Genomic DNA, 22,943 nt, shown 5'->3' on the forward strand with positions numbered 1-22,943 from the left:
CTGCAGGACAATTACCCTAAGCACACAGCCAAGATATCAAAGTAGTGGCTTCAGGACAACTCTATGAGTGGCCCAACCAGAGCCCAGACTTGAATCCTGATGGAGCTTGACAGGTGCTGGAATCATATTCAAAAGACTTGAGGTTGTAATATCAGCAAAAGGTGTATCAACAAGGTATTGAGCAAAGTCTGTAAATGTTTATGTAGAGGTGATTTCTAATTTTTTTTCTAATCAATTTGCCAAAAAGTAAACTTTTTTATGTTGCCATTATTGGGTGTTGTGTCTTGAATTGAGAAAAAAGTGCATTTAATCCATTTTGGAATAAGGCCACAGCAAAATGTGGAAAAACGAATGCCCTGTGAATACTTTCTAGATGCACAGTATATGTTATTCTGCTTACTACCACATGCTTTCATGCTGCAGGCTGTAAACTTTTAGGTTAAAGACAGCATTGATAAACTGATGCTAATGATCTGGGCAACATTCTCTAACAGTCAAGTGGTTGTTTGCGCGAACCTGGGCAATTTTTAGTACAACCAGCACTGAAGCAATACTTTCTGTACCAGTAATGAAGAGTATTTTTATGTTATATTATTTGTAATAAAGTATTTTTATTACATATTATATGACATATATGCACAACAATGTTGAGGGCAAACCCGTTATTCCACCCTGGCCAGGATTTGAACCTGGTGTGTCCACCAGAAAGGTGAATGTGTTACCATACACCACCAGGGTTTGGGTTTTGGTTTGCCAATTCATACTGGTTCACAGAACAACCAGTAGTCTGACTAAATATAGCTGCCAAATTGAAGTAATTACAAGCGACAGATTTCAAACTAGATTTTGGCTTGGAAAGCAGTGAAAGGTTAAAAGATGAATGATTGAAAGAATGAAGGGGAAGAGTGGAATCATTGTTGAATTAGTTAAGGTAAAAATTATATATTTGCGCTGGAATTTGCATATTAACACAACAAATTAGGTGACGCCTAAAGCATGTTAAAAAATGTACATGTTAGCATGATAATGATAGAATGTTAATGATAGAATGCTAACGTCAAGAATGCTAAAAGAGCATGGTCACGATAAGTGGAAGATTACAATTAATTACAGATTACATTAATTACAACAATGTTACCATTGTTGCTCTGTAAAATGAATGGGCTTCGTTGGGATGATGGAAAGATGAAAAAGAGGAGTAGCATAAGCAGATGAGGAGAAAAAGGTTAAATGTGGTTGAATTGGTTAAACTTGTTAAATAGTTTAAATGTGTGCTGGTTTAAAGGCTGAAAGTGTTGTCATTGTTGCTCTGTAAAAAGAATGGGAGTGAATAGCAAAATGGAGAGAAAAATGACAAGTGGAAGATAAGAGTTGAGGGGAAAGAGGTTAAATGTGGTTAAATTTGTTACATTTTGTGAATAGTTGAAATGTGTGGTGGTTGAAAGATTGAAAGGTTTCCAAGCCAAAAGTAATAATCAAATCATCTGAAACTGCCTGCATTTGTTTTGCATGTGGGAAACCGGAGTACCCGGAGAAAAACCCATGTGAACACGGGAAGCACACGCAAACTCCACACAGAAAGAACCCAGGCCAGGACTAGAACCCAGTTTCTTTCTATAAGGTAGCAGCTCCAAGCACTGTGCTACCGTGCCACCAGAACAACACACATCAACATGCAGACATCATGTCAATTATATTCAGTCCTGTCAATACTTACCTACCTACATACTTATCAACCTATATACTAACCTAACTTACCAATATTAAATGTTCAATAACTGAATTAAACAATGTTTAACTGTAATAAAAGTACAACAACAATAAATAAATATATATATAGTGTGATTAAACTATTCTCAAAATAGTAACAATGCTAAAATATTTAAAAGAGTAATACTAATAAATTTAATAATACTTAACATGTATAACATGGAATTAAACTCTATGTGTGTGGGTGTGTAGGAGAATGTTTTATGTCTTTTCTAACAATTATGTTAAATTAAAACATTTTGGTTGAAAAACTACCTCACTTAATATGATCAAAGATTCCAGGAACGCTGATGTCTCCAACATGGCGTAAAACTCCAGGTCCTGCAAAACATCAATATGAAACAAATATTACAAAAAGAGCTTAAATATATAAATGGACTGAAAAAATGGAAATTAAAAATGCCGAGGTCGTTTGGATGGTGATGCTCCAGCAGAGACCAGGGAGTGAAACAGCTCTGCCATGACGTAAGGATGGTCTTTCTGGATGGTCTTCCATCCAGGTGTCCTCATGACATCCGAAGAATATCTAAGAGAGAAAAAGAGATCTGGTTAAAGATTTTTACAGTACCATCTATCTTCTGAAAATAAGAAACAGTCTAGACTAAATGAGCTGTGGGAGCATCACCCACTGGTTGATGAAGGTGATGGCCTTTTCCTTCAGATTCGGGGTCAAGTAGAGGTCAGCGAAGATGAGGATCTCAGCAGCATTCTCCACCGTGAGACTCCTGCACAGCGCTTCCTCACACATCCTCTTCAGTCGGTCCAGAAGATACTGGGAGAGAGAAGAAGAGCGTCTAAGATCCTGTTCGCTGAGTGTGTGCTGAGGGGCATTAGTGTGTGTGTGTGTGTGTGTGAGCATTAGCTACCATGTCTGCTGCTACTAGGAGCTCGGCTGCCATGTCCTGTAGGTTAGGTGCCTTGCCGGAGTAGATAAAGGTGAGCAGCTCTTTAAGAACCTCTGGCTCCATCTCATGGATCTCCACACGGTTCTAGAGAGGAAAGCAGACCTGAGATGAGTTCGGTTCTAGACAATGACAGTAAGAGTGAAGCCAGAGTTTGGACTGCTCCTGTTAAACCACACAGAAAGAGTCTTATAAATCTTTCTTTTCTGCTTTAACATGCAACATATTGGGGATTACAGGTCAAGGGCTAAGATGAAGCATAGAGACTTACAGTCTGACGCTCCATCATGTTGTGCATGAACATGGCCCTGAAGACTGGACAGCGAGCTGCAGAGGTAGAGAAAGAGAAGGAGCAACGTTAGATCACCTGAAGATCGCTGCTTCCACCAATCACTGTTGGCGTTTCTGCGCATGTGAGCATTGTACCTGCTAGGATGGCTTTGTGGGCCTGGAACTCCTGTCCCGCCACAACCAGAGAGCAGTCTGGGAGCAGGGACTGGTCCCACAGGTCCCCGAGATCATCAGCCATGCTGCACTCGGGCACCTTCACCTGCGAACGCTGGGTGTTCTCGGGACTGTGCAACAAATGGAGCTACAACAAGCCAACACAGCGGTTACTACACTTTACTCAGCTACAACATCCACACACTGTCAGCATCCAATAATGTAATGTGGTCAGTGTGGTTATGCAGACAGAACATACTTCACAGGTCACTGTCAGGGTGTCGTTCTGAAGAATTCCTGTTTCCTCGTTCATGATGTCTTCCAGTCTGGCAAAGGTGTCAAATCCAACGACTTTCCCAGGCATCATTCTGAAGGTTCTATCCAGCTCTGTAGAACAAAAGCACACAAATAGGCTGTGTGAGTTCAGGAAATGAGAGAACACACACACACACACCTCGTGTTCTTCAGTTTCACCGTTTTGAATCTCCAGACGTACTCACCCCTGGATATGGCCTCTTCTCCCTCACTGTTGAGAATGGCCATCCTGCCCTTGACAGGGATACCTGTCTTTGGACCACTGATCCAATGGAAATAAAGAGACAGGTACTCTTCATAGGGCACACCACACGTGAACATTAGCAGGGTCCTGAGAAGACAGAGATTAAAGAAATGCAGCATGAGAAATACCAGCAGCCAAAACCTCGAGCAGCAGTCCAGGATGCCACACATACCATTTTGACTCTTCACTGGCGTTGGTGAAGATGCTGCTCTGCACAGTGCCATCAGCAAAGCTGAAGTCTGTGATGTTCCAGGTCAGTGAAAAGCTTTCAGCTTTGCACTGTGTGTAGAAGTGGTCATCGCTGGTCATCTCTGCTGCTGGATGTGGAATCTTCTCTTCTCTCTGATGAATGTCTTCTTCTCTTCAAACAGGAACCTCTCTATCTTCTTCTGGAATCTCACAAATCTCTAATTGTATGAAATAACTGAGAGAATAAAGAGACATAATTGAATATTTGCACAGGACATTATTAGCAATGATGAGGACATATATGTCCTGATATTAAAGAGCTAACAAGTGTATAAAGCGTTCAGCATCTCAACATGCAGGGAGAGAGGGAGAGAACCACGTAACTAAAGAACAGAACCATGAACTATAAAATGCTGAATTTATCTTCCTGAGCAGGAAAAGTACACAGGCAAACTACAGCCACACAACCAGAGTAGGAATGGAAATGTTTTATTCCATGTGCTACTCACTGTGGCCTGTGTTACTTGCTCACTTCACCTGGTGTTTCAAAATTGTGACGGCGAAGCTGCCAAATATGCAAATTAACCGCGAATGTGCAGAAATATATAAAATATTCGTGTCAGAGCCGGGTTGATAAACGCGATCTGTATTTTATCTATAAATCATGGCGCCAGTCCCGCGCTACAGTGTTTAAGGTCAGAAAGCAGAAAACTAGCTACTCACCGAACACGCCGCCACTCGGATCTGTCGCCTCGCAGCTCTGACGGTTAATTTTATGTTGCGATAAACTCCGTTACCATGACAACGACGCACGACGTGCAGCGCAGCGCGGATTCTAATAAAAACATGGAGGCGATTTAAAAAAAAAAATTGGATTTTATGTTGGTGATTTGGCTCTTAAAATAAAGCTACATTCAATGAGTAATAAATGTACTGCAGCCTGCTGAGCTGTATTCAATGTGGAACAGGCAATTCGAAGTCCTCAGTTTGCCCGCTTGCTGCTGCTGCGGCGCTGAAGTCTCATATGTCGAAAGGCTGGCAGCTTCCAATTAAAGCACATTTTATTCGTAATATTGTCATGATTAATTTTCCCTGGGTTGTGCGAAATTGCAGAAGAAGATGGACACAAAGCCCTAGTTCAGTGGTAACCTAGCGATTAAGGAAGCGAGCCATGCACCGTCCCCACACACTGCTCCCCAGGCGCCTGTCATGGCTGCCCACTGCTCACCAAGGGTGATGGGTTAAAAACAGAGGACACATTTTGTTGTGTGTGCTGTGTGTCACAATCACTTCACTTATATGCTTATCTGGTTAAATTCAGAATGGTTGTGACAACAGGTTTTACAATAAAATATGTTAATATAAAATGTTCTTAATATGTTATGTTTCAGTGTGTGGAAGGGGGTGTTTGAGAGTTTACCCATGGTACCAAACATGTTAGGACTGTTCCTGATACTTATATTTATAGTATATTTCTGTTTCATGCAAGAAATGAGAAATTCAGCAAATAAACAGATCAATGACAGAGTCAGGATGGAGCTGCACACAATGCATGTTTAATAAGAAAACCTTATTATATTTTTGAAAACTCACTCGTGAGAGTGAGGAACGACCGATTCTGCTACTACTGAAGTGCAGGAGTGAATTACATTGACTTTGTTATGGTCATCCACTCATGATAGCCGAGGTAGCTGAGGACTAGTGGAGGGATGTCGAGTTGAGGTAAAACCTCCAAAAGTCTTTGGCCCAGAACATTCCTCACTGTGATCCGACACAGCTGCTGGAGGGACAGGGGAGTACCTGAAACACACACACACAGTTCGTCAGTAATCTGTCTGCATGTGTCTGTATATGTGTGTGTGTGTGTGTTGTACACACTCTCATAAAACTGAAGCCGGAGTGAGGCAGCAGATCCAGGGTGAGTGTAATGTCGGGGTGTGTGTTCATGTTTGTCGCGGACGTACACGTTCCCCCCAAATTCTATCAGCAGCTGAAGGAGCTCCACACTGCCGGCTCTTGCAGCATGATGCATTGCCGTCTCATGTAACCTGGCAGCATTCACATTCGAACCTGACAACATACACACCCAAGTCAAGTGGAAAGAAACAACCAAACAAGGGGAAATTGTGAATGAAAATTCCTAAACGTTGCACCATTGCTCATCACCATAACAAAATTCAGCTTTATTCTGACTGAAGAAACAACAGAGATATAGAATACAGGCCTGAGACCTGAACTGCAGTATCAGGATATGACATTACACAGCATTAACCCAGGAAGCAGCGTGTTGTGCGTGTGTGTATCACCTGCAGTGAGGAGAGCTTTAACACACTCTACGTGGGAGTTTGCACAGGCAACATGCAGTGGGGTCCCATAGTACAGATCATACGCTTCCAAATGTGCTCCTTCAGCAATGACCAACCTAGCACACTCTGCGTTTCCTGAGAAAACCAAAACACACACACATACATATATAATATGACCAATTAAATGTGGCTTCAGATTCTTAGCTCTGACATTTGAATATTGTGATATATAATAGGGATGCATAACCAGCACCATGACCATGTGATAAATAAATATGGTCAGGGTGGGCCAGGGATGATTCCTTCCTCCTCCAGGCTGGGTGTTTTTCATTTGTGATATCAGTACAGTGGTGGAAATACACACACACACACACACACACACACACACACACACACACACATATTTATATATTTCCAATGATGCCTCTCACATTCAGGACATAAACTTTCCATATCAACTCTTCCACTGTTACCCACCCCCCATGCAGGCCTCATGTAAGGGAGACGTTGTACGTGAAGTCAGGGTGGGGTTGACCTTTGCCCCCCACTCCAGCAACAGCTTCACACACTCTGCACTTCCAGCTGAGCATGCTTCACACAATGGAGTGCTGCCATCAACGTTCCGCGAGTCCACCTGAAATCACACACACACACACACACACACACACACACACGCGCGCGCGCACGCGCACACACACACACACACACACACACACACAGAGAAAGAGAGAGAGAGAGACAGAGAGAGAAACACGGTGGTTTATTTCGTGCCTGAGGTAAAAGCTGACGACCTGTTGACCTGACTCACCTGAGCCCCTGCGTCCAGCAGAATACGGACACACTGCGCCTGTCCCCGAACAGCCGCCTCGTGCAGCGCAGTGATGGAGTCTACCGCCACCACGTTGACCGACACCCCGGCCTGGATTAGACCCTGCAGCACGGACACCTCACCGGCATACGCCGCCTTGTGCAGCTCGGTGCGCTCCGACCAGCATCCTGCGGGGAGGGAGGATCAGAGAACCGCCACAAGCGAGCCACCTCTACACGTCCTGACACGCATGAGAATCTGGAGCAGGTGACAGTCACTTTGCGACTCACCGATGTCACCAAAAAACTCCGGCCGAGCTGCGTTCGCCTGCATGTTTCCCGCTGATCCCCTTCAACACGCCGGTGTTTACGTCTTCGCCGCACCACGTGACCGCTGCTGGAGGGGATTATGGGAAATGTAGTAACCGACTGACACTGACAGACAAGTCATACACGTTTACATTTACAGCATTTATCAGACTCCCTTATCCAGAGCGACTTACAGTTAGTAGTTACAGGGACAGTCCACCCCTGGAGACACCCAGGGTTAAGTGTCTTGCTCAGGGACTCAATGGTAATAAGTGGGATTTGAACCTGGGTCTTCTGGTTAATAGGCAAGTATGTTACCCACTAGGCTACTGCTGTAAATGTAAATCTTATACACACCAAATAACATTTACATTTAACATCTTTACTTAATGGTAACATATTATAATTTCCTCAATTAGTGGTTTAACTGGAGTTCGGCATTTAACCCATCACCCTGAGTGAGCAGTGTGTGCTCAGTGGCACCTCAGTGGCATCTTGGCGGATCAGGTTTCGAACCAGCAACCTGATTCTGGGGCCACTTCCTTCACTGTCCCTCACTAGGCCACCACTGCCCCTTATGTCTTTGCATAGACTAAAGATCATGGACTCATTTGTTTGTAAATTTGACAATTATTTTATCTTGTTCATAGACAATGGCATAATGAATTGACATTTTGATTGTACTGACACTTTCATTTCCATAAATGCTTGCTTTTAAACCAAGAATTCACACACCTTTGCAGGTAATCCACTATCATGCTGTTTACACTGGCTGATGTGTAAACGGTACCCTTCAGTAAATGGTCTGGCCAACTCAAAATGCCCAGACAGTAATTAAATACTTCACATTTTATTATTATATTTTTGTGTCTTAACCCAGGTTTTACTTTTTCTAATATTGGTTATTGTTTGACCAGGTTTTGGCATCAAAGTCTTAAAATGCATTCTGAAAGTGAATGTGACTGTTTTTTGTCATTGTTACACAACGAAATGTGTCCTCTGCATTTAACCCATCACTTTGGGAGCAGTGTGCAGCCATGAAAGGCGTCCAGGGAAGAGACTGATGTTTCTGGGCAAAATGCATCAAAGCAATCAAGGAAAACTGTGAAAAAGACATGATTAGAGTAATCTTCAGCATAAACCCAGTCGTGCAAGATGCATGGAATGTGCACCAGAGGGCGCTGGGACGCACGCATGGACGGATGGAGGGATGGAGTTATAGATGGATGGAGAAAGTTTTCTACTGTGCGCCTCTCTCTCTCACTCTGTTTCCGTGTCTGGCCTGTGTAGACAGACAGACAGGCAGTTTTTGGACTCTCCCCCTGTTTCCATGTCTGGTGTGTGTAGGCTGCTCTATCATCTCTCAGGACGGAGAGAAACGGCACATATTTTCCTTGCTGTGTTTTTTTTTTTATTATCTGCGTATTTGTTGTTTTTGACAGCATGCTAATATTAGTCTTCATAAGTCCTGTTCAGTTAAAGAGTTAAACGCGCCTGTAAGAGTGAGCGGAGTAGAGTAGGCGGTGGAGGAGGAGGAGAGAGTGTGTGTGTGTGTGTGTGTGTGTGTGTGTGTGTGTGCTGCACTCTGCTCTTCGGTATGGAGCGCCACAAGTTCACCGCAGCGAGCAGCCTCACCTCGTCATAACCCGCCAGAACCTGGTCAGTATTCACCTCTTCTGCACTTTATTAGGCTTTGTGCATCGGGACATGGCGGTGTTGGTGAGTGAGAGACTTTCTTCACTAGAAGAGACTTGGCAACTCACTCACCAGACCAGCAGCCTGAATAAATATATTTACTTTTCATGGTGTCACCCTCTGCTCGTGGTGCAAATGACTTCCAAGAAAGGTGGGTGATGGGACGGTGGTTACAGCTGGACCTGCCTGCCTGGGACTTCACAGCTTCAGCGACGGTGCAGAGATGTGTGGGACCACATGGTGCTGCTTATGGTCTTACCGTGTTCCCAGGCCCACTAAAGTCGCCTTAATTGCTTGTGTTTGTGGAATGTGTGGACGGAGAGGGAAAAAATGAAAAGCCGTGGCCTGCTTTGCTTTTTCACCTTCTTCATGGCAGCACCATGGTGTAAGCACGGTCTACACACATCACCACTACAAAAACAAGATCTGTCACAGTAGAAAGTGGTCTTCAGCAGAAAGGACATATCCATCCATCGGATTTAAATTATTTCTAATGTCTGTCAGTCTCAACATTAATGGGCAAGAATCTGAATGGCTGGCTGGTGTCCAATCAGAAGAAGCTGGTTAAAAAAAAATTTGTTTGTGTTATAAATATATTTGATCTTCTGTTGGAGCGTAAGGAACTTTGCAATCGTCTCTCTTGTAAATCACAGCTCACAAAGTCACAAGAGACCCTTTACCCCAATGGATTTGAGGTCAAACACAGGGGGAGGTCATAAAGTTATTTGACAAATCATGAAGACAAATGCTAATACCTTTTTATGAGCATGGTGAGCACAGCGCGCTTTGTGGAAAAAAGCTGTGTGTGCTGGCATTATTGAGTCAGGCCGGTCACGTTCTCTCCAGAAACATCAAGACTTTCTGATCTAAGGCAAGAAGATACCAGCCTCTTCAAAGACACCAGACACCACGAGGAGACGAGGTGTGGCCCTGTGCCGGTTTCTAACCGTAATTTCAGTCTTCACAAGCAGTGAGCTGGCAGGAAGGCACTCTGTAATGCTGATGCAGATGCATGATGAGTTGTAGGCACGCTTGCTGAAATTGGCCTGCTGCATTTTCTATCCATTATTTACAGGCACAGAATATCTCAACATGGTCAGTAAACACCTATTACTATCATTTCCAGTCTGGCTGGTGTCACCGTCACCCTCGCACTGGCTGCTGTGTATCACAAGTGACAATCACTTCACTTTTCAGGGGTGTCTAGGATATTTGCATATTATCTTGCAGTCAAATCCTCCACCACTTGATTTTTAATAGTGGGTCAGAGAGAGGACTTTATTCAGGTGTTTTTGCACATTGTGGTCATTTTGACTTTATTTGTCAACCAGACTCTCAAAGTGGTGGTAGTAGGTAGTAGGGTGGAAGTAGCCTATGAACCAGAAGACTACAAAGTCACAGGTTCAAGCCCCACTTACTACCATTGTGTCCCTGAGTGTCTCCAGGGGGACTGTCCCTGTCACTACTGAACGCAAGTCATTCTGGATAAAGGCGTCTGATAAATGCTGTAAATGAAAGACTTATTAAGATGTTTGTGTTAAAATCTATGTCATTTTTTTTTTCATGGCTAGGAGGCAGGAAATGTTTTCTTCTGCTGTCACTGCACAGCAGAACGTTGCACCAAATCTACATAAACCTTCAGAAATCCTCACTAGGGGTTTTTCTAGCCGGAAAAAGTTTGAGCAGACACAATCACATCAGCTGGTCTGTCTTAGTGATGATTATGAACAAGCCATAATTTATGAGCTCATTTCCTTCTGCTTTTTTGCGCTGTTCCTTTTTTTCATCAATCTTGCATATGCTGACTTGTCTTTCATTTCATGTCTTGCTGCTCAATTAACTGATCACAGCACCTACAGGACGGCCAAAGGAAACCCACTGCAGAGATCTGTTTCAGGCTTCGACCATCAGATGGACATTTTCTTTCAAACAAGTTCCTATCCCACAGACTTTAGACTCAGTTGTCATTTTTTCAGAATATCTGTGAAAGTTGCTTGTTTGCTGGGTCTCCACATGTCTTCACACACCCATGAATGTGTGACTCTTAGCTGACAATATCCATAATACCATTACGAGGTTACGCTTCGTTTTTCACTTATAATGTGTGTGAGGAATGGGGTTACGCTGTCACCAGTATCATGGACGGTCATTTGTGGAAAGGTCGGCACTGACAGGCGTGTTTGAAGCTTTAGGGTGCCAGTGTGTGAAGCATGGAGGATGAAAGTGTGCTTGGTTGTTTGAAGTCCTGCCACTGTGTGGGAGGTCTAGGCCTTCATGTGAACTTATTCCACATCGCTCTTTTCCTTTCTTTACAGCATTGAATGGTATGGAGTAAAAGGTTCTTTACTTTCTGCTTGTCTTTTACACCCCATCGGTGAAGGACAACCCACCTGGGTCGTAGGAACCCATCTGAGGCACAGGAAGTGTGGTTAGCAGCTGTCACTCAAACACAGGATGTGTCTGGCAAGAAACAGCACTCAAGTAGCAGGGAAGGCACGCTGATACACACACACACGTTCCAGTTCCAGTGTAGACCTCGAAATGCAGGAAATACACACGCACTGCAGGTTTAACACCACACACACACACACACACACATGCAGTGAAGTGCAAAGCAAGACCTTCATCATCAACAACAACATTTCTTATATAGCCCCTAATCACATATGGTGTATCTCAATGGGCTATACACTGCTTTAAAAACCTCCAGGAGAGAGAAAAAAGGAAAGGAAGAAACCTTGGGAAGGAGTGATACAGAGCGGGACGCCCTTCCAGGGTAGAGTGACCCTGCAATTGGTGTCAGTGCAGGGTTGGTGATGATTTGTATGAGAAAAGAAAAAAAGTCCATCAGGTGTAGTGGTGGAAAATAGTGGTCACCACGGTCCTCAGTCTACTGGTCTGGCCAGAATCCCTGTTTGGACCAGCAGGGTTGGTGACAGCGTACCATGCTGTGCATCCAAAAGGACCAGCGTACAATGCTGTGTGTGTGTTTGCGCGTGTTTACGGGAAAGTTATGAATGCTGGGAGGTTTAGTATTACCGGCCTATTAATAGAGCCCCCCCCACTTCCACCGAAATGTCACACACTCTGCATGATCCATGCTGTCAGGAGCCCGGCTCTCTGTGCACAGCAGACAGGTTTCTGAAGCTGGTACACAAGGAACGTCGCAGCTCTGTAAGTGGATGTGGGTGTGTATGTGTACGTGTGTGCGTCTGGCGATTATTGTAAAAAATGCTGAGTACTACATCATTGTAAAAAATGCCTTTTCTAAAGACCAAAAGGTGTTTTATGTTTGACTCCACCACTATACGGTTTGTAATTCTAGCTTCATTTATGTTTTGAGGGATATAATATGGTGTTTTGCAGCGTAATCATGTAATAGTTATTAGATTAGCTCTTTCAGTACTTAGGCCCATTTTGACTGAGTTTTAGACAGATGGTATTCTTAACCCTGATCCTGGAGCTCCAGTGTCAGAATGTTTCCAGAACTTCTCTCGGGATAAGCGTGTCTGGCAAAGGCTGTAAATGTACATTTTACTTTTCTCTGTCTCTTCCTCCAGCCATCTCTGTGCTAGGATTTATTAGAAGAGGAGGGGACAGAGACTGTAGTAACCAAGAACTTGTCACATGCACATACAAACACACACTCACACACACACACACACACACACACACACACTGCTACTACACATACATGGTACATTATCCACAGCTTGATGATTGGTTTTTGATAAGACATTCTCTTGTCCCTTCAGACAGCTCTGGATTAAAAGAAAGAAGGTGTGACTCAAGGCCGTCTGAAGGTCTGTGTTGAGGACACGTCGTCTTTAGGAACCATGTCTCCCTTTCTTCGCATTGGTTTCTCCAACTTTGAGATGGACCCTGGCCTGGCCTACCATGAGGAAGTCCTCAACCCCTACTGCGCCGTCTACATGAAGGAAGCCATGGAGACAGGTGCGTCCCTCTGAATGTCCTTACAGCTCCCCGGGTCAAGCTGGTCTAATGCATGTAGCTACTTACAATATCTGCGAGAGCCAGAGAGAAAAAAAGTCGAAATCAGATGCATGTGTGTGTGTGTATGTCACAAATCATCTAATCTGATGTGTTTCATGGTCTTCATGTTCATGCCAGCAGGCCAATTATGCGATGTCGTCCGATTAGTTGAAAGAAATGGCGAGCAGAGGCAGTACTTTTTACAGCAGTTGATGGAGGATTTGTTGGTTTTAGGGATTTTTCCGGTTTCATATTTTTCTGTCAAAACTGTCTGTTTGTATTTTCAAATGTTGAAATGAATGAAGAAGATGAACTGACGACAGGGGACGCCGTTGTTAATTAAAAACCTTGTTGTATGTAAACTTATTTTTATTCCTGTGAAGGTAATTTCTATATTTCTTGTTATATTAATTATGTGCTAGCTATTACTTGAGCGGTTTTGATCATTTATAATGGACCAGCACAAAATTCCTGTAGTCATTTTTTTAAATAGCACAAAGCCTCTATTTGGATTGCTGTTTATTACTGCCAAGTCATAACCATCACACCATCAGTATCTGACCTGCTTCTCGGTTTTTCCTTTTCAGTCTCATTTTAGTCTGAATACAAAATATTTCGCAATTCCATCATCATGTCCTTCCACTCGTTTATTCATAATCAGGAATTTATTAAGCAGTTGATATGAAATGTACTGAGAGGCTACTGCAAAATATGTACACTGGATATAAAACATGTACACACCTGATGTTTAAAAACTTTCCTAATAGCCTCAATTAAACTCAAACTCAAAAACAAAGAAAATGGAACAAAATAAATAAGCATACATTTTTTTAATGGAATTGTACAGATGAATAGAGGTGGGGAAAGGATTTATTGTGGAGTATTTTTAACAGGGGTGTGTGTACACATTGATGCATGTGGAATGTGTGTGTGTGTGTGTGTGTGTGTGTGTTTATTTCGGTCACACTGTGGAAATAAATGTAATGAGTCACTAACACTGACCATTTAAATGCCTCATCATCTCAACCTCCAGTGTGTCTGTGTGTATATGTGCATCTCAGAGAAGGGTCCAGTGTATAAACAGAAGCGGCCCACCATGTACCCTCCTTGGAGCAGCACCTTTGATGCCCATGTCCACCGCGGCCGGGTAATGCACGTGGTGGTTAAAGACAAGACCGCCGATTTGAAGTCCGAGGCCACAGTCCAGCTGGACACACTCGCCTCTCGCTGCAAGAAGGAGAACGGAAAGCTGGAGATCTGGGTGGGTTTGTATGTTTGAGTTTGTTTGTTTGATGCATAATTGTTTTTGTATCTGTGTCGATTTTACATATGCATGTTTGGCCTTACCAGGTAGAGCTGAAGCCACAGGGTCGTTTGCTGATGGAAGCACGTTACTTTTTGGAAAGAAGTGGTAAGTGTGCCTTCTGTCAATATACACTCCTGAACAAAATCCTAAAACGGGGGGAAATCAGTTAATATTTGCAATTTGTGCTGGTGGATCATAACCAGGTTGTAAATAGAGGTTTTATATGTTCAAACAAGAAACACGAAACAGAAGAGACAAAAAACACATCCTTTAAAATGCTGAATTTCACCAAAACTCGGTCTTTCATGTAATTTTTCGTCAGGTAGTCACTCACAGCACGCCATCCATGCCAAGGTTAGATGCAGTAAGACAGCGATTTTACATTTCATAATTGATCCTGAGGGTGATGAGAAAAAAGTGTAGACCCCGAAAAATCTGTCACCTGGGTTCCAACGTTCCTGGCAACATTCAACTGCACACAGTGTTATAGATGATGCAGAATGAGAATTTAGAAGGAGCTCGGGTGTAGTTTTGCAGCCTCTAGTGATTGGTGGAGATGAGGCCCACTGCCTGGGCATGATTTGGAATATTTTACTATGTAGTTTATAATTTGTTTATATATGAATGTTGTTCACGCACACAAGCATTCACAGAGACATGAAAGATGCTCATAAAAGCAACTGCAAGCTTATTTCTGTTCAGTCTCTTAGCAACTTGCGTGTGTGTGTAGATGCTGCAGGGCATGGTGAGGGAGAGAAGGATGTTGAAGGGGAGAGAGAAAGAGAAGGTCTGTTCGCACTACACCAGAGACGTGGAGCCATCAAGCAGGCCAAGGTCCATGTGGTGAAATGCCATGAGTTCACTGCCACCTTCTTCCCCCAGCCCACTTTCTGCTCTGTATGCAAAGATTTCGTCTGGTAGGAATATTTCAGTTTAATTTCATATAAATCTGAATGAGGGATTCCTGCTCGCTCATGATAGCTTCTCTGTTTTTTTCTGCAGGGGTCTGAATAAACAAGGATACCAGTGCAGGCGTGAGTGACAACTGGATCAAATAGAAGAATAGCACCACTCCTGCACACATACGTTTTGGTCAACTGAAACATTGGCAAAATCTGTCTCTTATCCATCACCCAGAATGCAATGCTGCCATCCACAAGAAATGCATTGATAAAGTCATCGCCAAATGCACTGGCTCTGCTGTCAACAGCAAGGAAACCATGGTAATGCCACACCTTTATCCATAACCAATGATGTGACGGGCCCTGTCATCGTTAGCTCATGGTATGCATCTTGCTGGTGCTGAGTTTGCTGAATGGATACATCATAGTGGTGCGGTTCAGTTTATAAGGTTCTGGCCCACGAATATTAGTCGGGTTTATAACAGGTAAAGGGGTTGAATGGGTGAAAACGCACAAACACGCATACATACAATGCTGCGGCAAAACATATTCAACTTTTACTAGAGCAGCCAGCTATCAATACCCTCAACTACAACCTTGTCATATGAGGTCCTGTCAGGGACTGACTCCGGGGGGGGCAGTCCGACTTTGCGATTTGGGCCAGAGTTTGGGCCAGAGTTGGGCCATTCATCCTGATTGTGTACAGCAGTTGGCATGTATAAATGTTTGTCTTTTGTGCTTTGTCCTTGTCAGGGCCTTGCCCTGTATTTCTTGTTTTGGTACGTGCTCATTTACTTTGTAACTAGCCCTGTTTGTGAAAGTCGTGCGAATGTGTCCGTCTGTCGACCACGCCACCATGACAGCTCTTTTACGTCTCATTTCATTTTGTAAATGAAACTTCTACAAAAAATGAGGGTACCACTGCGTGATTCAGTGTGACCAACAAGGAAAAGAAGGATGCAGGTCAGTCACAGCTGGAGGGACCTCATCGCAAAAATTGTCAGTATGTGTGTGTATGTGTGTGTGTGTTTGTTTGTTTACTGGGTAATTTTGATTTTGGCTGCTCTTTGGCTACAATTTATCACTGCATCGCAGAACCATCACAATATTTGATAACATCTGAAATTATTAAATACATTGTAATTAATTTTGCAATAATTACACACATTTCAAATGTTTTCTTTACATTAGTGAATTGTATACAGTTCTCTTTATACAGAATCACAATAGAAGTTTAAAGATTTCTCACATGTTCAGGTTTTCTAGTATATAAAACAAGTCACATTTTATGGCACAACGTATTGTTTTTCAGTAAAACGATTAAAAATAACTGCTAAATGTATCAATGTAATCCAGCATGTGCATAGACAGACTTCAGATGGTGCTCCAAAACCATTTCAATTTAATAAATATATATTTAGAAATGTAATATTTGGCCCAATTAAGTAATCACTTCCAAATTAAAAGCATTTAATACAGAACATTTTGTTATATTTTAGATCATTCCACAAGCATCACATCTATTACTGGTGCTGATGTCACCCCCATTGATTCAGTGACAAGATTTTTACAGAATAATATGCATAGCTCTGAATGTTTTTTGGTCAGATCTGGATTTTTAAATTCATATTTTATGATATAGTGAATGTTTCAGATTTTTTGTTTTTATTTCAGATCCACAAGGAGCGCTTCAAGATTGACATGCCACACAGGTTTAAGGTGTATAACTACAAGAGCCCCACATTTTGTGAGCACTGTGGCACTCTGCTCTGGGGTCTGGCCAGACAGGGACTCAAATGTGAGGGTGAGGCACCACAGAGCTGACGGCAGCACATGACTTTGTCAAAGTTCTCCAATGACTATAAAAAATAAGGTTTGAATCATTTAAATGCTTTGAAGCACACCTCATCTTCCTCAGCAACATAATACATGAAGACACTAACTTAGATGAGCGTTTCCCAGCCCTGGTCCTGGAGGAACATCTGACAGGACGTTTTTGTTCCAACCCACATTTCTTGGTGGTCCATGTGATGTTCCTGTGTTGTAGAGTGTGGAATGAACGTTCACCACAAGTGTCAGAAGAAAGTGGCCAACCTGTGTGGTGTGAACCAAAAGCTAATGGCCGAGGCTCTTGCCACCATTGAGATCAGCCAGCAGGTCAGTGGGATTTTGACAGGCTAAAAGAGTCATGGTGACTGACTGAGCATCAAGTGATCCTGCATGTACAAACAGGCACGGAGCTCCAAGGAAAATGAAATCATCGGTCGGGAAGGACCAGTGGGCATTGGGCAGCCAGGTGTGGTGAGGGAACCATCAGGGTGTGGGAATTCTAACACTGGGAGGAAAGGTACAACACAACAAACACAAAGTACATGATGTGGATTTTGAAATCCTTTGTTTTGCTATCCAGGATCTACTTTTATTCTGTTTTTCAAACCAACACCAGATTCATTGTATACTTGCAATATTTGCAATACTGTGGTCTGTAGCAGTTGCTAAAAGCATTTCACTGCATATCATATCGTGTATGACTATGTATGTGACAAAAAAAATTGATTTTGGATCACTGTTATCCAAAAACAGAAATTTCAGGATTACCAAATCCATTTCACAAATGTTTTAAATGGAACTCACAGTCTAGACTACTGGCTATGTAAATTACAACAGGCAGACCAAAAATACCAGGAGCCATAAATCAATTATGTGTGGAAGAAACCAAAAATACAACGGACAGTAGGCCTTTTGGTTTAAGGCCTTGAAATGTAGTTTGAGTACAAATATTTTAGGGATATCTGTGCTTGAAATTCGCACTGAATCCACTGTTGTATTGGGATCAGGATTATCCAGATTTTTTCGATTAAAACTGAGATTTGGATTAGGTGATCTGAACTGTTTTCCCTTTGAACAACCCATTGTTCAATCCAATCTGTTATCTGAAATGACCTTGGATTACCTTATGAACAACAGCCCAGATGTAGTATAATAAATTGCATTTCAATTATGTAATTAACATCAGGTCCATAATGTATAATCTATAGCCATCCAATCATACACATTAGAGTCTTAGATATTTAAAAAATATTGTCCATGACTGTCAGGGTCAGGCAGGGATGTCTGCTGACCCTTTGTTCGCCAATAGATGATTTTGTCATTCCAAGTCTGTTTTCTGCCTCTTTGACATCTTCAGAGGAAGGCATTTCATGGGAGGTGACTGAAGGGGCCAGACCTACCCCGCTGGTGCAGGCAGAACAGGAGCCGCTGTATGCTGTGCCCAGGAAAGAAACGCATAAGTTCACCCTGGAGCAGTTCACCTTGCACAAGATGCTTGGCAAAGGCAGTTTTGGCAAGGTGAGTTTTCCTGTTGCAGAAATATAAATGAAACTGTGCCATTTAACCCATGGAACTCAAAGGAAATGTGTGCATTATAAATTGCACCAGTGTGCGTGGTACGTGTGTGTTCATACTATAGGTCTTTTTGGCTGAGCTGAAAGCCACTGGCCAGTTCTTTGCTGTGAAGGCCCTGAAGAAGGACGTGGTTCTGATGGACGATGATGTGGAGTGTACCATGGTGGAGAGGAGGGTCCTTTCACTGGCATGGGAACAGCCATTCCTAACACACCTCTACTGCACCTTCCAGACCAAGGTGACAGGCACATGATGAAGGCCTGGGGAGTCATACATTCTTGAGAACTTGCTAGATGAAAGTGAAGTGAAGTAAAAGGGATTGTCACATTTGACACAACACAACACATCACCCAGTGCACACAGTGAAATGTGTCCTTTGCATTTAACCATCACCCTTGGTGAGCAGTGGGCAGCCATGAGCCGGCGCCCGGGGAGCAGTGTGTGGGGTATGGTACCTTGATCAAGGGGACCTCAGCGGAACAAGTGCAGTTTGGGATTTTAACCCACAACCTTCTGATTATGGTTCTGTTTCTTTACCCGCTAGGCCACTACTTGCCCAACAACAACTGGGCATCCATCCTGGTGCTAGACACAGTGCAAGCTAATTTTAAAACATGAAAATTTATATGTTAGTTTTTTTTATTTATGTTCTTTGTTGCTTTTTTCTTTCCTTTCCTATCTATTTACTGATCATCCATCCATTTTGCCTTCTGATGACAGACCATGCAGACTATTTTGTTACATTCATCATCCCATTATGGGAAATAAAAGTAAAAGAGCGGTCAGCCTTGGTCTCTTTCTTCTGTGCAAACACACGGATAGTTAAGATTTATAGTCGGGTTTGTTCTGTGTTTACATGTGTGCATCAACAGGAGAACCTGTTCTTTGTGATGGAGTATTTAAATGGAGGAGATCTCATGTTCCACATACAGGCCTGTCATAGATTTGATGTCCCCAGATCAACGTGAGTTACATAAACTACTGCACATGCATGTACATTGCATGAAAAGTGTTTCAATGGAAAATGTTACAAAATAAATAAGAATAAGTAATTCTTCATAATTCAAATAAGTAATTAAATAATTGAAAAGGGTTTTTCTAATGATAGATAAAGCTTTAGTGTAGTATTGTGTCCCTAATGTAATGTATCTCTTTATTTGCTCCTTAACAGGTTCTATGCTGCTGAAATAGTCAGTGGGCTCCAGTTTCTTCATTCCAAAGGCATTGTCTACAGGTACAAGGTTATACAAATGAATGTGACCCTGGACAAATGTGTATAGACAACTGAAAAAATGATTTTCTTTCATCTTTGCAGGGATCTGAAGCTGGATAATATCCTTTTGGACATGGATGGCCATATTAAGATTGCTGATTTTGGAATGTGCAAAGAGAACATGACAGGGGAGGCTAGAACCTCAACTTTCTGTGGAACACCAGATTACATTGCTCCGGAGGTACCCACACCCACCAGTGTATTGACCATCATGTCATTTTGTACAGTACCGTTACACTGCCTTAAAGATTCCCATGAATTTTATACGAGGACGAACATTAAAGCTTTAGTTATGGCAGATCATTTTTTAATGACTGTTGAACACATGCGGTTCCATTTGCACTGGGATTCAGAGCATCTGTCTCCATGGATAGATCCTACTGGGGCAGAAGTACGGCAGCTCTGTGGACTGGTGGTCTTTTGGGGTGCTGCTGTATGAGATGCTGATAGGCCAGTCTCCTTTTCATGGACGCGATGAGGAGGAATTGTTCCAGTCGATACGCACAGATGACCCCTGCTATCCCCGCTGGCTTCCTAAGGAAGCTCGGGATATTCTTGTCAAGGTAACTGTCTGCATAGCAACTGTTCCTGTCAAAGCCATTAATTATGGAAAAATTCATCTGCATATTTACAGTCACTGGCTCCCAACCTATCCCGTACGCTCACAATGCGGAAGCTGAGGGGATTTCATAGAGGAAGCTGTGCTCAGTTTAGAGTTCCTTTACCTCCTACCCAGACACCAATTTACCAAAAAACATCAAATGTAGGCGTGAAAGACACAGCAATCTCATGCTTCATTTCCTATGAGCAATCCCATGAGTCATTTTGTCTACACAACAACAGACACAGCATATAATGTATTGAGATAACGTATCACAGAGACCCCCATAGTGCATTTAAAGTGAAAGGCGGGGAGCAGTGTGTAGGGACGGTACTTTGCTCAGTGGCACCACAGTGGCACCTTGGCAATTCGGGATTCGAGTCCACTTCCTTATCCGCTAGGCCACCACAGCCCCATTTATACAACAGACACATTTCGAACCAGGAGCATTCTGATTACAGGCTTGCTTCCTTATCCGCTTGGCCACCACTGCCCCATTTATACAACAGACACATTTATACAAATAAATTAATTAAATGCCTACAAAATCACGATGGCAGGAAAAAGTATATAATCGTTGACTCACTTTTAATATTGCACATACAGAGAGGACAAAGTCGAAACACAATGACACAATGAGGCGCAGACAATCAGGCGCAGACAATCAGGTCATCAGGAACACACAAAGTCAATAGTAAACTCTGGACTGGATTACAGATCTGGAGCACCCCGCTGGAGCAGTCAGGCCATGACAAATCTATTTGGGGCAGTGGTGGCCTAGTGGTTAAGGAAGTGGCCCTGTAATCAGAAGGTTGCTCGAATCCCAATCCGCCAAGGTACACCTGAGTTCCCCTTGATCAAAGCACACTGCTCCCCGGATGCCTGTCATGGCTGCCCACTGCTCACCAAGTGTGATGATTACATGCAGAGGACACATTTTGTTGTGTGCACTGTGTGCTGAAGTGTATCACAATGACAATCACTTCACTTTCACTTTCACTTCATTAATCTCTTTACAGAAAAACAAGGGATGACAGAGGTACAGGAGACACTTCTAGGTTGCTGTGCCATGTGCAAATTCACCACTTATGTCCTCTTATTTCTTAAGGTGGAATTTGTAGGCTTGGGACTAACACATCCATGTACTGATTATCAGACAAGGAAAAAAGTTTTTTTTTCAATGTATATTGAATGTAGTGAGTCTGTGTCAGTGTTGGGTGTCATTGGGAGATCCCTAGTGATGACAGCTGACTCTCACAATGGGATGGTGTTGGTTGCAGCTGTTTGTTCGTGAGCCTGAGCGTCGCCTGGGGGTGAGGGGGAACATCCGTGCGCACCTTTTCTTCAGAGACACAGACTGGAACGCGCTTGAAAAGCGTCAGGTGGAGCCACCATTCAGGCCAACAGTGGTAAGACACCAACAAAAGCTAGGCTTCTGCGTAGGAATGTGTGTGTGGATGTATTCTTTAAAATGTGTGCTTGTCTCTCTTTTGCAGAAATCTCCAAGCGACTGCAGTAATTTTGATAAGGAGTTCATTAATGAGAAGCCCAGGCTGTCTTGTGCTGACCGGACGCTTATTAACAGTGTGGACCAGACCATGTTCAGCAATTTCTCTTTTGTCAATCCAGGCACGAACCGCATCAAAATTCAATGATACACACATTATGACACATTATGACCACTAAACACATAGAAATGTACTAAAATGTGGTAAGATTTGTTTGTGATTGGTGTACAGTGATGTTTAATGCTGTATAGAAGATTTTTACATACACACAAAAAAATCATGATCAGTTTATTATACACCATCAAACCATTCATGCAGACTCATGTATAGAAAAACAGTTAATGCTGTGTTGGGTTTGTGTGCATGTGTGTGTATATAGAGGTGTGTTTTACTCTTTGCATATTGTAATATGTATGCTATTGTAGCACAAGAATGAAATATTTTTCCAAAATGTGTGTAATTGTTTTTTTTCTTTTTATTGATTAATATGATAGAAGTCTTTGTCTTCTATTAGAATTAAATCACTTTTGTTAGAAAGTTACTCTGATGTGACTTTGATGTGTTTCACATATCACTCAATCACTCAAATTGCCTCATCCTCATTTTCCAGCTTTCATTGTACTTTCTGTCTTATATAGATTTAAGTTATGTTGGATTATGAAATTATAAATATGTCATTACATCACACACATCCTGTAATGAATCATTTTCTAACACAAAATCACACAAACACACGACCACTCTAACACTAAATCCCACAACCACTCTAACATGCAACCACACAAACACGCAACCAAGGAAAATCCTAAAGCACACAAAGCAACTCAGGGCAGGGTCTCTAGTAGACTTCCAAAACAGTAACAGTCTCCTTAAATGGGGTGTTGTGGCCAATCAGCAGTTAGTTGGTAAGTGACTCCTGTGACTCCCACCAAGGTCACCAAAAAGAGACAGACTCACACACACACACACACACA

The 22,943-nt window shown here is 42.7% G+C and overlaps 3 protein-coding genes across 10 annotated transcripts; 1 reads left to right on the top strand and 2 right to left on the bottom strand.

The window, feature by feature from the left end:
- Positions 1-1,918: 1,918 nt before the first annotated feature.
- Positions 1,919-3,984, bottom strand: LOC114765242 (speckle-type POZ protein-like). The gene is made up of 8 exons (XM_028955322.1): positions 3,848-3,984; positions 3,617-3,762; positions 3,376-3,503; positions 3,099-3,264; positions 2,944-2,999; positions 2,637-2,759; positions 2,400-2,542; positions 1,919-2,296 (listed from the first exon to the last, which is right to left on the bottom strand). Exons 1-8 carry the CDS (start codon positions 3,982-3,984, stop codon positions 2,164-2,166), a joined length of 1,032 nt encoding a protein of 343 aa, XP_028811155.1. The 3' UTR covers positions 1,919-2,163.
- Positions 3,985-5,398: 1,414 nt separating this feature from the next.
- Positions 5,399-7,377, bottom strand: LOC114764426 (ankyrin repeat and SOCS box protein 13-like). Of its 2 annotated transcripts, none has more exons than XM_028954069.1 (6): positions 7,269-7,377; positions 6,979-7,166; positions 6,648-6,804; positions 6,171-6,305; positions 5,743-5,934; positions 5,399-5,664 (listed from the first exon to the last, which is right to left on the bottom strand). In XM_028954069.1, exons 1-6 carry the CDS (start codon positions 7,309-7,311, stop codon positions 5,510-5,512), a joined length of 870 nt encoding a protein of 289 aa, XP_028809902.1. In that variant the 5' UTR covers positions 7,312-7,377; the 3' UTR covers positions 5,399-5,509. The 2 variants fall into 2 exon arrangements, with proteins under 2 accessions (XP_028809902.1, XP_028809903.1); XM_028954070.1 differs by having other exon boundaries at positions 5,406-5,664; positions 5,829-5,934.
- Positions 7,378-8,843: 1,466 nt separating this feature from the next.
- prkcq (protein kinase C, theta) lies at positions 8,844-22,420 on the top strand. Of its 7 annotated transcripts, none has more exons than XM_028954062.1 (19): positions 8,863-8,945; positions 11,297-12,155; positions 12,542-12,935; positions 14,036-14,235; positions 14,325-14,385; positions 15,011-15,197; positions 15,283-15,314; positions 15,418-15,503; positions 16,857-16,986; positions 17,230-17,339; positions 17,415-17,529; positions 18,370-18,530; positions 18,652-18,825; positions 19,460-19,551; positions 19,759-19,821; positions 19,903-20,041; positions 20,235-20,423; positions 21,742-21,870; positions 21,958-22,420. In XM_028954062.1, the coding sequence occupies exons 3-19, from the start codon at positions 12,818-12,820 to the stop codon at positions 22,114-22,116; spliced, it is 2,145 nt and encodes a 714-aa protein (XP_028809895.1). In that variant the 5' UTR covers positions 8,863-8,945; positions 11,297-12,155; positions 12,542-12,817; the 3' UTR covers positions 22,117-22,420. The 7 variants fall into 7 exon arrangements, with proteins under 7 accessions (XP_028809901.1, XP_028809898.1, XP_028809895.1 ...); XM_028954063.1 differs by lacking the exon at positions 8,863-8,945 and adding an exon at positions 9,166-9,903; XM_028954064.1 differs by lacking the exon at positions 8,863-8,945 and having other exon boundaries at positions 10,454-12,155; positions 12,542-12,589; positions 12,737-12,935.
- The last annotated feature ends 523 nt before the right edge of the window (positions 22,421-22,943 follow it).

The sequence above is a fragment of the Denticeps clupeoides genome, chromosome 15 (genome assembly GCF_900700375.1).
Source record: "Denticeps clupeoides chromosome 15, fDenClu1.1, whole genome shotgun sequence".
NCBI classification, from domain to species: domain Eukaryota; kingdom Metazoa; phylum Chordata; class Actinopteri; order Clupeiformes; family Denticipitidae; genus Denticeps; species Denticeps clupeoides.